General features: G+C 39.1%; 1 protein-coding gene across 2 annotated transcripts in view; it reads left to right on the top strand.

Annotated features, from left to right (window-relative positions):
* The first annotated feature begins 2,325 nt into the window (after positions 1–2,325).
* The window catches only part of dhx36 (DEAH (Asp-Glu-Ala-His) box polypeptide 36), a 30,530-nt gene continuing 20,119 nt past the window's right edge, over positions 2,326–12,736 (top strand). Inside the window, exons 1-8 of one of the 2 annotated variants that reach the window (XR_014888186.1) lie at positions 2,326–2,884; positions 7,271–7,428; positions 7,577–7,684; positions 7,822–8,023; positions 8,728–8,766; positions 8,922–9,092; positions 10,134–10,213; positions 12,443–12,517. Coding sequence is in view for 1 of the 2 variants with exons in the window: in XM_085243622.1 (XP_085099748.1) it covers positions 2,630–2,884; positions 7,271–7,428; positions 7,577–7,684; positions 7,822–8,023; positions 8,728–8,766; positions 8,922–9,092; positions 10,134–10,213; positions 12,443–12,517 (1,088 nt within the window). In the remaining variant the exon portion in view is untranslated. The remainder of the gene's footprint in view (positions 2,885–7,270; positions 7,429–7,576; positions 7,685–7,821; positions 8,024–8,727; positions 8,767–8,921; positions 9,093–10,133; positions 10,214–12,442; positions 12,518–12,736) is intronic. The other variant, XM_085243622.1, reaches the window with a different exon arrangement.

Raw genomic sequence — 12,736 nt, 5'->3', positions numbered from 1 at the left:
ACAGATGCCACAAGCAATGAGGGAGCGTGCAATTGGCATGCTGACAGCAGGAATGTCAACCAGATCTGTCGCCCGTGCATTGAATGTTCATTTCTCAACCATAAGCTGTCTCCACAGGCGTTTCAGAGAATATGGCAGCACATCCAACCGGCCTCACAACCGCAGACCTCGTGTAACCACACCAGCCCAGGACCTCCACATCCAGCAGGTTCACCTCCAAGATTGTCTGAGACCAGCCACCCAGACAGCTGCTGGAACAATTGGTTTGCACAACCAAACAATTTCTGCACAAACTGTCAGAAACCGTCTCAGGGACGCTCAACTGCATGCCCGTCAACCTCATCGGGGTCTTGACCTGACTCCAGCTCGTCGCCGTAACAGACTTGTGTGGGCAAATGCTCACATTCGATGGCGTCTGGCACGTTGGAGAGGTGTGCGCTTCACGGATGAATCATGGTTCACATTGTTCAGGGCAGATGGCAGCTGAGAATGTCCCAGTTCTTGCATGGCCAGCATACTCACCGGACATGTCACCCATTGAGCATGTTCGGGATGTGCTTGACCGGCGTATACGACAGCGTGTACCAGTTCCCACGAATATCCAACAACCTCGCACAGCCATTGAAGTGGAGTGGACCAACATTCCACAGGCCACAATTGACAATCTGATAGACTCCATGCGACGATGTGTTGCACTGCATGAGGCAAGTGGTGGTCACACCAGATACTGACCGGTTCTGGGTCCCCAGACCCCCAATAGCGCAAAAAACTGCACATTCCAGGGTGGCCTTTTGTTGTGGGCAGTCTGAGGTACACCTGTGCACTACTCATGATGTCAGATCAGCATCCTGATGTGGCACACCTGTGAGGTGGGATGGATTATCTCAATATGGCAGATGTGCCCACTACCACACATTTGGACTGATTTGTGACCACTGTTTGGGAGGGATGGTTATATTGTGTATCTGGAATGAATTTTAGGTCTCTACGTCCATCCCATGGGGAATGGGAGCAGTAACAAAGGTGTTGCGTTTATATTTTTGTTGAGTGTAGATAATGGATATTAAATACCACAGAAGTGAAAGTAAAAATTAATTAGAAACTCTTCCTGAATTCTAAATCATGGAGGTGGGAATCTGAGAGTCTACAGTAATATATGTGAACTTGTATTAGTAGTGATGAATTCAGTCTAACTTCATTTCAGAGAAATTTTGGAAGTAAAAAACTTGGCATTCTGCACTTGCCCTACTTCAAGTGTACATCTTCAAAAAAAGAAACAGTTTTTTTTTATGTATTTTAATTTGTCACATGACCCCAGAGGTTATGCTGAAAACACACTTTTAGTGTGTTTTTAAAATGTATTATGTCATTTTAAAATCTGGAAAAGAATAAAATTATACTTTTATGCTGTTTAAATGTTATTCAGTGAATAATTTACATAAATATTTTATGGATTCCCTGAGAGACATCCCGTTCATAATCTCTGGGGTTTAATAGCACACCCTTTGCAGCTATAACAGCTTTAACTCTTTTCAAAAGGCTTTCAACAAAGTGTGTTTGGGAGTTTTTGACTATTCTTTCAGAAGCACATTTATGAGGTCAGACGCTGATGTTGGGTGAGAACAACGTATTGTATGTAAAAATGCATAGGGTTTAATAAATGCATTAAAATGGCACAATAACCTATCATAAAAACAAGAAAAAATGTCAAAAAAATGTTTACAACTAAAAATTTTATTATTATTTATTAGGTACATAGCAAACTGAACTCATGTTTTTATGCCCAAATTTGAGCTTCAGGAATTAATCAAGCATAACACTTAACTACAAAAGTTTTTTTTTCACCTCTTCAGGAATGCAAGCAAATAGCTGTAACTTGGCATCTTAATCAAAAAATAATATTAGCAATACATATATATTTTGAGTGACAATTTGATTAACTATTATAAAAGCACAAGTATAATTACCAATACTATTAATTTTGGGCAGCTCTGATATAACTCTTACATTCGGTGATGGTCTAATAAACTTGTTAAGCACTGCTAGAAATTATACAAGTAACAGGACTGAATGCTTTAGTAATACAATAATTCAGAGGCAAATAGTTATGTTTAAAGGTTAGTGGTAAAATGTCAGTGTCCTGATCTACACAGTAAATCATAACAAATTGCATAAAAAATAAACTGGAAATTTGAACTGAAATACACATTTGTATGCTAATTACTATGATAACTTCGTTTGAAGAAGTCAGCTAGATTTAGAAAGCAGCGTTTAAAACGGTAATATGGAGAGCAACCAATCCTAGAGCGCCACGTCAATATCTAGTTGCTGAAAATGTTGACGGCATTATTATGCGACATGCCAGATGGAAAACAGCAAGTATCTCGGCTGTGACACTTTTTCAAGGGGATGTTGTTGTTTAATAAGTGAGTTAGAGGGGCGCAATTTAGGTTTGGGGTGTAGTTATCGAGAACCCAACTGTCAGTGGCTACGTGAGTGTCACCGCATATTTTTGAAGTGAAATATTTAGTTCGTAAATCCACTGAATATTGCTGGTTAGCGAGTAGCTGTAAGCCGTTAATTGAACGCAGGTTAACGGACGTTACCGTTGCCTGCCTCTAACCGCAACATGAGCTATGGATATGGCGGCGGTGGAGGAGGAAGAAGAGGTAGAAGAGGAGGTCGCGGGCACAGAGATGACAGCAGAGAAAGATGGGAAAGGGGAGGTGGAGGAGGCTCGAGAGGAAACATGTCCGAATTTGACCCGGATCGGGGAGGAGGTGGGCAAAGAGACCGTCCTCCTCCACACCTGAAGGGCCGTGAGATTGGACTGTGGTACGCAAGATATGGAGCCGTTAGGAGGAAGCAAGCTGACCGGAGATCGGTATGGACTGTGCTTGAAGTCATGCTCATTGTAAACATGGAAGGTCTGTCTGTATAATTGCAGTCACCCTGTTAGCAGGGGCGGATCTAGAGAAATTTTCTTAGGGTGGCATGAGGGTGGCAAAGAAATCAAATGGGGTGGCAAAATCAAAGCCTTCCCCCCCCCCCCCCCCCCCCCAAACACATATGCAGGTGGTTACATATGGTTAAAATGACTTAAATGCAGTAAGTATACACATTTTTCATATAAATATTTTCTATAACTTAATTATTCTCTGTAGTCCACATAATTAAACACTTTAGTTACATAAAACATGTGAGTTTTGATTGTATGTACTGTATAGCCTGTATAATAAATAAATAAATATGTAGCCCAACAAGTATAAAATCCAGAAAGCTACACAACATGGGGCGGTTCATTTACAAACACAAGTCTAACTTAAGTTTCACACTGTTTTTTGTTAGAAAACAATCACATTGTTAGATGCTTAAATTACACAATATGTCAGAAATCTGCACTGTCATGAACAAAAATGTAAACCTAATTTTTCATGATTTGTTGGATCAACCCACAGAGGTCTGTAATACAACAGCCGTTTTTGACTCCTTTTGAGTTTATGTTTGTATTTCACCCTCAAAGTGTTTCATTTTATTTTTTCCCCCTTGCCTTGTTTGGTGTCATTCTTTTCAGCTCAACTGAATTTAGTTGTTCTTTCACTGACATACTGCATTAGTATTACTGATCTGAAATCACACAAAGAACTTAAAATCCTAGTAGCATTTTTTTTTTTACTGTAAAAAAAACCACAGACATGTTGAGTAAATTTTTATAACCTGAAATGCAAATATAAATTGTACATTTTGTAAATGTATACAACTATTTATCTAAAAATGCAGCCAATACACCTGCTGTTTTTTTTTTTCATTTTGTACAACCATTTAAAAATATTACTAAAACTAAAATGAGAGAACAATCAGGTTTCGCAATAAGATGCCCCACAAATGATGTGTGCCAGTAAAAAAAAAAGTTTGTCCACCAAAAGACAGGAGAGCAGCACGGATAAATCTGCAGGCCTGACAGCAGGGCCCTATTTCAGGAAGCCGGTTTAGAAAACTCAGAGTGAAAAACGATACTCAGGGTTGAGTAACCCCGAACTGTCCAACTTGGAATATTCGGTTTCAGAAAGGCTGATAACAATTAGTTCAATCAACGCGGAGTTGCTTTAACCCCAAATTAAGCGCGCGCACGAGGATACATAAAGCCCTGATTAGTGGAGCACAGATTAAGCGAGTCACCATGGAGACGGAGGGAAAGAAGGCGCGGTCAATGTATCTTACAGCGCTTGAGGCCGAAATTCTGATGGCAGTATATGCCGATAACATGCAAATTTTGCAGAAAAAAAGTAACACAGGCTCAGCTGCAAAAGAAAGGGAGCATGCATGGCAAAACATAGCCGACAGAGTCAATGCGTGAGTGTTAATTTAAACATTGATCTAGGGATTTCCCACCCATTTAACACGTTATTTTATTATATTTTATTTTTTATTTCATACATTTTATTTTGTGATGTGATGTGAGTGCAGGTGCAACCCAACAGGCCCCAAAGGTTCCTGGCAGCAAGTAAAAATGAAATATAAAAATATAGTCCAAACAGGTAAGGTGTAATTGTATTATGAGCCATAGTGCTTGGTCTGTTTGTCCGATGTAAATCAATTGCAGTTAGAGGCTACATTAATTTCCCCTCTGTAAGCACTTATTGAAATTATCTGAGCATTACAAGTACATATTTGCTTACTCTGTATGCTCAAATGTGACCCGTTATGGCCACTAGAAAAAAAGCGGAGGCCCGAAAAACAGGTGGGGGTCCTCCACCACCACCACTCACAGAGCCTGGCCACTTGGCTTCCACATTTGTGATAATGTTGGCAGCATCACATATGATCTTCACAGTGCAGAGAACACAAATTAGCATCCATTACTAATAATGAAATAATTTGTTAGTTTGAAATGCTACAGGGAACTATGTACCTGCACATTAATGCTGTGGAAAGACTTCCTGTTCACATAGTCTCCTTCATTTACTAAAGGAGCAATGATTGGAATGCGAGTGCCATCTATACAGCCAATCACGCCTGGGAACTGTGAAAATAAATGTAAAATTTAAGCAGTAGTTTAAGTATCACCACATCATGAATTAAGTTTCGTTCATCCTGATACCTGCAATTTTGTGGCATCCCTCTTTGATAAATCTTGTGGGTCTATGACCGGGGAACACCACAGACGAGTGCAGGAGACGTTTCAGTGCAACTGTAACATTCCTGACTGCCCGACAGACGGTAGCCTTGGAAACGTGCTCAGCGTCACCAATATTATACAGAAAGCTCCCGTTTGCAAAAAACCGAAGTGCGGTACAGAACTGAGAGGATGTCCACGATGTGTCACATGAGCAATATATGGCCTGAGGATGTTATTCAAATAAATTGTAGATTGTGCTGAAAAACGGTAACGTTCACACAGGAAATCATCAGGAAATGATAAAATGTCCAAACGCGCTCTAATCACTCTCTCCCGGCGGAGAGCTCTGCGGAGAATTTGGGCTTCAACATCTACTGGCTCTTCAAGGAAGGGGCACGCCATGTCTGACACTTCCTACAGTCAGGTTTCCGACAAAGAGGCGGAGAACGTCAGGGTTAGTTGAAGTAAACCTGCTAGGGGGCAGGTTAGCTTCACGGAGTGTGTCGTCATAGTAACTCACTCAGAATTAATCTAAACTCGCTTTGTGAAACCGAAAACCCAGAGTTTTCGTTAACTCAGGGTATACTTACTCAGAGTTTGCACTAAACCGGCTTCCTGAAATAGGGCCCAGGTGTATCACTCCGCTGGTTTTCTACTTAGTGACAGTGTTTACACTGCAATGTGCCTTTGTGAAATTCATTAGTGCCCTCACTGACACACAAAACAAAACGACTACACAACAGAATGCAGAACTACACAAGACAACCCAACACACTAAGTATACACTCCACACTAAACGTCACAAATGGCCACATCTAAAAACTCTCTCTAACTCGCTGTCTCTCTCTCTCCCTTGCTCGCTCTGTCTCGCTGCCGTTACCGTCACTCCTAAAACTTTTCCCTCTTCCTAAACAACCAAATCCCACGTGTTGACTTTTTTTTTTTTTAAATTGGTCGACATGGTACATATTTCCAGCGATAGGAAAGAGGTGGCTTTTTTCCTTTCTTTACTGTTTTCGCGCTGTCCTTACAAAACGCTTAAAACACACACACACACACACACACACACACACACACAAACGTGACGACAGTATTTAGAAAAAAGCGTGGCTTATATATATTATTGTAACTCTGGATTTACTGGCCTGTAATTAAAATTTAAAAACTTTGAAGTCCAAACTTTCAATGTGGGCTGAAATAGAGACCCAGCGTGGCTGCAACTTGTTGCTATGTCAGCTTAAAATAGTCATGTGATTTAGAGGTGCAGCGTGTCGGTGGACCACAGGGGGTTCATAACACTCACCTTCATTCCATTTCCAGAGTGTAACATCCACCCACCTGTGTAAAATCCGAAATTCCCATGGTGTTGTTCAGAATGTGCTCTGGCACAATCATAAGCATCGCTTGCTACTGAAAACAAGGAAAAAGCCGGTCCTGTTGTGGGCTGAACCATTTGTTAATGGTGGAGCGGGGGGACACTATGCAATATATACAGTTTTAGCATTTATATTCACTGTTGACTGTAACTACACTCAAACTGTTAATGCTATCGTATTGTAATTAACAACACTGTCATATGCAAAACTGGGGTGGCAAGGGATCATTTTAGGGTGGCACTTGCCACCCCATGCCACCCTTCTAGATCTGCCCCTGCCTGTTAGGAGCAGATCTTTGAGCACATCAAAGTGTGGGAAGCTGATTGGAAAATTGCTCACTGTGTGCACAGAAAGTATTCACACTGATCTGAACATGGGCAGTAAGTCACATTTTCCCCTGCTGGTTAACAGACAGTTGCTTGTACAATATATAAGAATGGTAATAATTATATATAAAATATTATTAATAATAATACTAATAATACAAACACACCACCACCACCATCATTATATACTGAATAAATATCCAATCTGTCATTGTGTTTAAAAAAAAAAAAAAAGGATTACTTACACAGCACAATTCAAAACTACATCTACAACAGTAAGTATTTCTGTTACATATTTATCTTCTTACATCAGGAATTAGTCCGAGACAGGTCCCTGTCTTCAAAGTGTTAATGAGTAGTATTTTCTTTTTCAGTGGTATAAAGGGAAATTTGGAAAAACACTGTTGCAAGGTCATAGCTAACTTTCCTTTTCCCATTTGCTTGTGCAGCGGGCAGTGGTCCAGATGGATGAGGCAAGAGAGCAACACATTACCAAACTGCTTAACTCTGTCCAGAATGACCAGCTCGGCCCAGAAAGGGGCCGCAGGGATGAAAGAGCCTCGACCTCTGACAGCTGGCAAACAGCTGCCAGGGATAGTGCCCACTGGTGAGAGAGGCTTGTATAGCTTTATCAATTGTCGTTACTAACTTATAATGAATTAATAGGAAAGCTAGACAGAATAGTAAAATTTCAGTTATTTCTTCCCCTTTGACTGCTGACATCATGACTAATTTAGTGTGTTTATCATCATTAGTTACTTTGATGGGGATTTGCCTGAAGAGGAAAAAACTAAGACTGAGGTCAAATGGGAGGAAGAAGAAGGTAGTCCAGGCCAGAAGAAAGCAACTGGCAAATCACAAAGGTAACTTTGTGTAAAAATGTGTGATTTTTTTTATTTTTTTAAATCATTTAGAAATTCTGCAGAACAAATAGTAATGTAAGGTTTTCCAGGTAATATTGGATGTTTATACCGCTGAATGTTTTTTTTTTTTCTTCTAGTCACTCTACAACAGCGGTTAAAGATGAGCCGCCAGATCAATGGGATGAAGAAGATCAGGAAGAGGAGGCGGCGAAACCAGTTATTAAAGATAAGGATCTGGAGTTCTTACATCAAGAAGTAGTCCGAGACAGGTCCCTGGATGACTACTTGAAGAGAGATCTGCAGAGTAAGAAATCAGATGGAAAGTACAAAGAAATGCTGGTAAGAGTTTTCAGTGGTATAAAATCTAGGTTTAAGTTTCTAGCATGAACATATTTATTAAAATAGCTAAGGTGGGGACAAGGTGGGATTTTTTTGGTAGTTTAGCATGTTTAGTGCCTTTAGATAACAACATTACTACTATACTAGTCATTTGTTGTCAATTAATGTCCAAAAGTCCAATTTAATTAATTAATTAGTGTTTTTAATAAGAAAAATAAAAAGTAATGGGTTTCATTCAGTTGAAAGGTTCTATGTTTGGGGAAAAAAAAAAAAAAAAAAAAGAATGTTGCCCAAATGCATTGCTGCATTGGCTGTATGTAAGTAGCTTTTGTTTATGTTTGTGTAAATAAGTAAATGTTTATTATATTTATACATTTAAATTGTTTAGTGCAAAATTTTACTGTGGAAATAGGTGTGCAAAGTTTAATTTATGTACAAGATGATGTGTAATGGAAAAGTCTTCTTACCAAGTATTCAATCAATTTATCATAATGTTATCATGCTACATCATTTCAAGTGGTTACCACTGTATTAGTGAGGTACTGCGCAGAGTCAGTATTTATCTTTGGTTATTAGAATTGGATAACTTCTGATGTGCTAGGACTGTTCCCATTATGGAATTTTTCTTTTTAAAGTATCTGTTCCTAATTTTATTGAATTTTTATCTCATTATTTTACTCCTCATCTGTTCTTTTTGTCTTCAGAAATTCAGGGAAAAACTACCATCTTATGGGAAAAAAGAGGCAAGTATTTCACATGCAAATGTGCTTTTATCATGAATCACTAGTTCTGCTAAGACTTCATTACTGGTTTTCAGATTTGATTTATTTATTTTTTTGTTATTGTTTGCTTTCCTGCCTCATCTGTAAATCACTCCTCTTCAACCTCCTGATCTCAGGAGCTGGTAACGCTGATCAATTCTAACCGTGTCCTAGTGGTGAGTGGGGAAACAGGATGTGGCAAAACCACTCAGGTCACTCAGTTCATCCTGGATGACTATATCAACAGAGGCATGGGCTCAATGTGCCGTGTGGTCTGCACACAGCCTCGACGCATCAGTGCCATCTCGGTATGTACTCTGCTGGCCTCTGAAGGATTATATGTTGTTGTGTGCCTACTGATTTTAATGTGGTTGCCATGGCAATGCTTCTATTATGCTGCTTCTCTATGGGATAGGTCAGGCAGTCATTTTTGATTCCTAGCAGACCTGTTGGTTCTCTGTCCAAGGCTAGCTTCTCTGCCATCAAATGTGTCTTTATAACCAATCAGAATTAGGCTTATGCATAGAGGCATCACTGTTCAGTGTTAGCTGTTAATAAGAGTGCATGCACATGTGCCTCTAAGCCACTGCATAGGTTAAATACTAAGAACCTTTGTCACTGTGAGCCAGAGAGCAGTGCAAATTTACACAAACACAGCACCATGAGTCCAGCCACACACACACACACACACACAATAACAGTAGAGAACCTATGAAAGAATGTGATCTGTCTGTGAATGAATGCAAAGTACAAACTTCCACACTTAACTAAAATTAAACAATGAAATAAAAGGGCAAAATAATTAGTTTGATTAAAAAAAGATATGGATATATTTTTAAAATCTTTTTATTGTGGAAAATATTTGTCTCCTTCCTGATTTCTTGCATATTTATATTGAATAAATAAATGGCAAATGCACTGTTTCCTTACATCGCCCTTTTCTACTCTACACAAGCCTACATGACATGTCTCATTCACCTAAGTGCTTTCTATGTCCAAGGATACTATGGCATGCAGACTGGAGTAAACAGGGAACGAACCACCAGCTTTCTGACTAGTGAATGATCTGCTCTACTCCCTGAGCTATATTTCATAAATACAAAATGCAGAACTTGAGTGATGATTTTCTTTAATAAGGGGAAAGCTTAAAACCTGCATGGCCCTGTTCGAAAAAGCAATTGCCCCTTAAACATAACAACTGGTTGTTACTTTGATGACATAAAAATAATGCGATGCATTTGCATACAGCAAAATTTCGGCATCGCTCATATAGAAATTATTACTTTTTTGCAATACAATGCTGTCTCTCCTCTTAAATCCTATTTGTGTGTGTGTGCTGTTCCTATCAGGTTGCAGAGCGTGTAGCGGCTGAGAGGGCAGAAAGTGTTGGGAATGGGAATTCATGTGGTTACCAAATCCGCCTGCAGAGGTACACAACACTTTCGAGAAGTGCTCATGCTTAAAATTCTTTCTCCTGAAACTTGAGATCTGGTCAATGTGGAGGCCATTTGACTACAGTGAACTCATTGTCATGTTTAGGATGTTTAAGAAAGACCAGACAAAGATTTTCCATTTTTCCGTTTTCTAATTTTGATGAGCTGCTGTGAATTGTGGCCTCAATTTCCTGTTCTGAACCAAGAGAGTAGTGGCACTCGTGGCCCATCAGTTTTAGGCTGACCTGTTGTGCTTTCAGAGATGCTCTTTTTTTATTTTATTTGAGTTACTTTTACCTTCGTATTAGCTCGAAGCAGACTGGCCTTTCTCTTCTGACCAGCTAAGGATTTTCACCCAGAGAACTGCTGCTTACTGGATTATCTTTTTCTGACCATTTGCTGTCCATTGAAGATAGTTGCTCTCTTGGCTATGTCTACATGCCCGAATGCATTAAGTTGCTACTATATGAGCAAATATCTAATTGGCTGATTAGATATTTGCATTAACAAGCAGTTGAACAGTCATGCCTAACAAAGTGGCCAGGGATTGTATGAAGGTGAAATTAGGCTCACTGTATATTTAATTGACATTCTGTAATTGGTTTAGAGGCTAAGAAACCAAAAGCAATACTTATGTTTAGAAAGCTCATTTCCCTTAGATCTGATATGGTTAAGAGTCCAGCCACAGCAGGTTAAATTGATGGGAGCGCTGTTGCAGAAATCAGACTGTTTTATTTCCCTCCCTGATTACGTCTGTCTATTTCAGACTGAGCTTGCTGTTTTCAAGGTTGGCGGTAACAGCTGAGGCTTTGTGGTTTAGACTGAAGTTGGTGATATCAGCCAGCATGATCAGAGTAGGAACAGATTTAGACATCTTAAACACAGATTTTGACATAGTTAGCAGTTTTAACACATGACATATGTTATAGCTCATTAATATTTAAATTAAAAGCTTACTGAGCTCAGATGTTCTGCATGAGATCTACAGCGTGTTATATTTTTTATGTATACATAGTCTACATAGACTTGGTGAAAGGACTCAAGATGGATACATGAAATGTGTGGGTTAATGAACGCCATAAAATGATTTTTCTTAAAAACACACTCATTAAACATCTGCAGCAAGAATTTAACAAAAGCAATTTGCTGTTGTGCAGCCTGAGCGAACAGTGATTTATACAATAGGGGAGTATGCTGATTTCTATTGGATATTTTTCTATAATAAAATACCCAATTCTGCTTGTTATTTACTGGCTGATTTTTCACAATTGATTTAGCTTACTGATAGTAGTCAGTACTCACTCCATAGGCTATCATTGCCAAAGTCATGTTGGTTAATCCACTACTCACAGTCACTGATGAAAATGAAGGTGACAGAATCTTCTCACTATGTGCAAGGTTTGGGTAACAGCCAGGTAAAGCAGCCAGCTGTGTCAGTGCTAGAGTGTTTGTGAAACAGGATCCAGAGTATTTGTGAATAAATACGCAGTGAACATGTTGCTCTGCAATACTACAGTATAGAAATGTGTGGTTACAACTGTATTCTACTATGAATGTCTTGCCATTGATACATGTTGCTCTGTATTTATATACCAGTCCAGAAGACTCACTGTTTTTCGTGGTGCTTTTGCTGGTTTTACTCTCTTTTGATTTTTGTGAAATATACATTAATTCTTTGGACTTCAGGCTTCACAAAAAAAGAAAAGAATATTATATCGTGTAATTAGTCTCCTCTTCTTGGCACATTAATCTTGCATCAGTTATACAACAAACCCTTTTAGAAGGCTCAGTTGTTAATGAATTTTGTTTTATCAGATATCATATGAAAGGCAGTTCCTACAGTGATAACTTTAAAATAAGAGAAGCTATTTTGTAATTAATTGAATAAACCTTTCAGCATTAGTACATAAACAAAGCATGGATAAATCTTCTTACTGTAGTGCACTGTAGCATACTACAATTCCGTTACATATTGTAGTATAATATTTGGTATCAGCAACATTTTATTTTCACTTCTATGTAAAGGTTAAACATAAAAGTGGTGCTTATTTAAAGTAAAGTAGCAAAAATAGTGGAAATGCAACACAGTTAACTGTTACAAAACCTGAGTTCATTTCTCAGAGAAGTCCTGCTTTTATTTTGGTGACCTTACTTTAAATTTTCTAAATTGCACAGATGTAAGAGTATCTTTTTCTTTCTTTTTTTTTTTTTCTCCCATTTTCCAGCCGGTTACCAAGGAGACAAGGTTCGATCCTGTACTGTACAACAGGCATTATTCTTCAGTGGCTTCGCTCAGACCCGTGAGTTTGCTTCCACCTCTGCCTTCTCATCCTGTATACATCTTTTCCCTGTACATCTTCTCTGCTTTTTCCCCTATATCTCCACTCCAGCCATTCCTTTGTTTGTCACTCTGTTTTGTCCCCATTGATTTGGGGTTGACGCTACTGTTTGTGGAAGATTCATTAGTATGGGTCCCCATTTTCTGTTGACTCATTCCTCCATGCTCGTCTTTGCATTCT

This window comes from Mchenga conophoros, linkage group LG14 (genome assembly GCF_057382185.1).
Source record: "Mchenga conophoros isolate Kocher_MC1m ecotype Shallow Benthic linkage group LG14, M_conophoros_male_GT1.1, whole genome shotgun sequence".
NCBI lineage: Eukaryota > Metazoa > Chordata > Actinopteri > Cichliformes > Cichlidae > Mchenga > Mchenga conophoros.
Note: the sequence above shows the minus strand (reverse complement) of the source record. Positions and strands in the feature narration are given on the sequence as shown.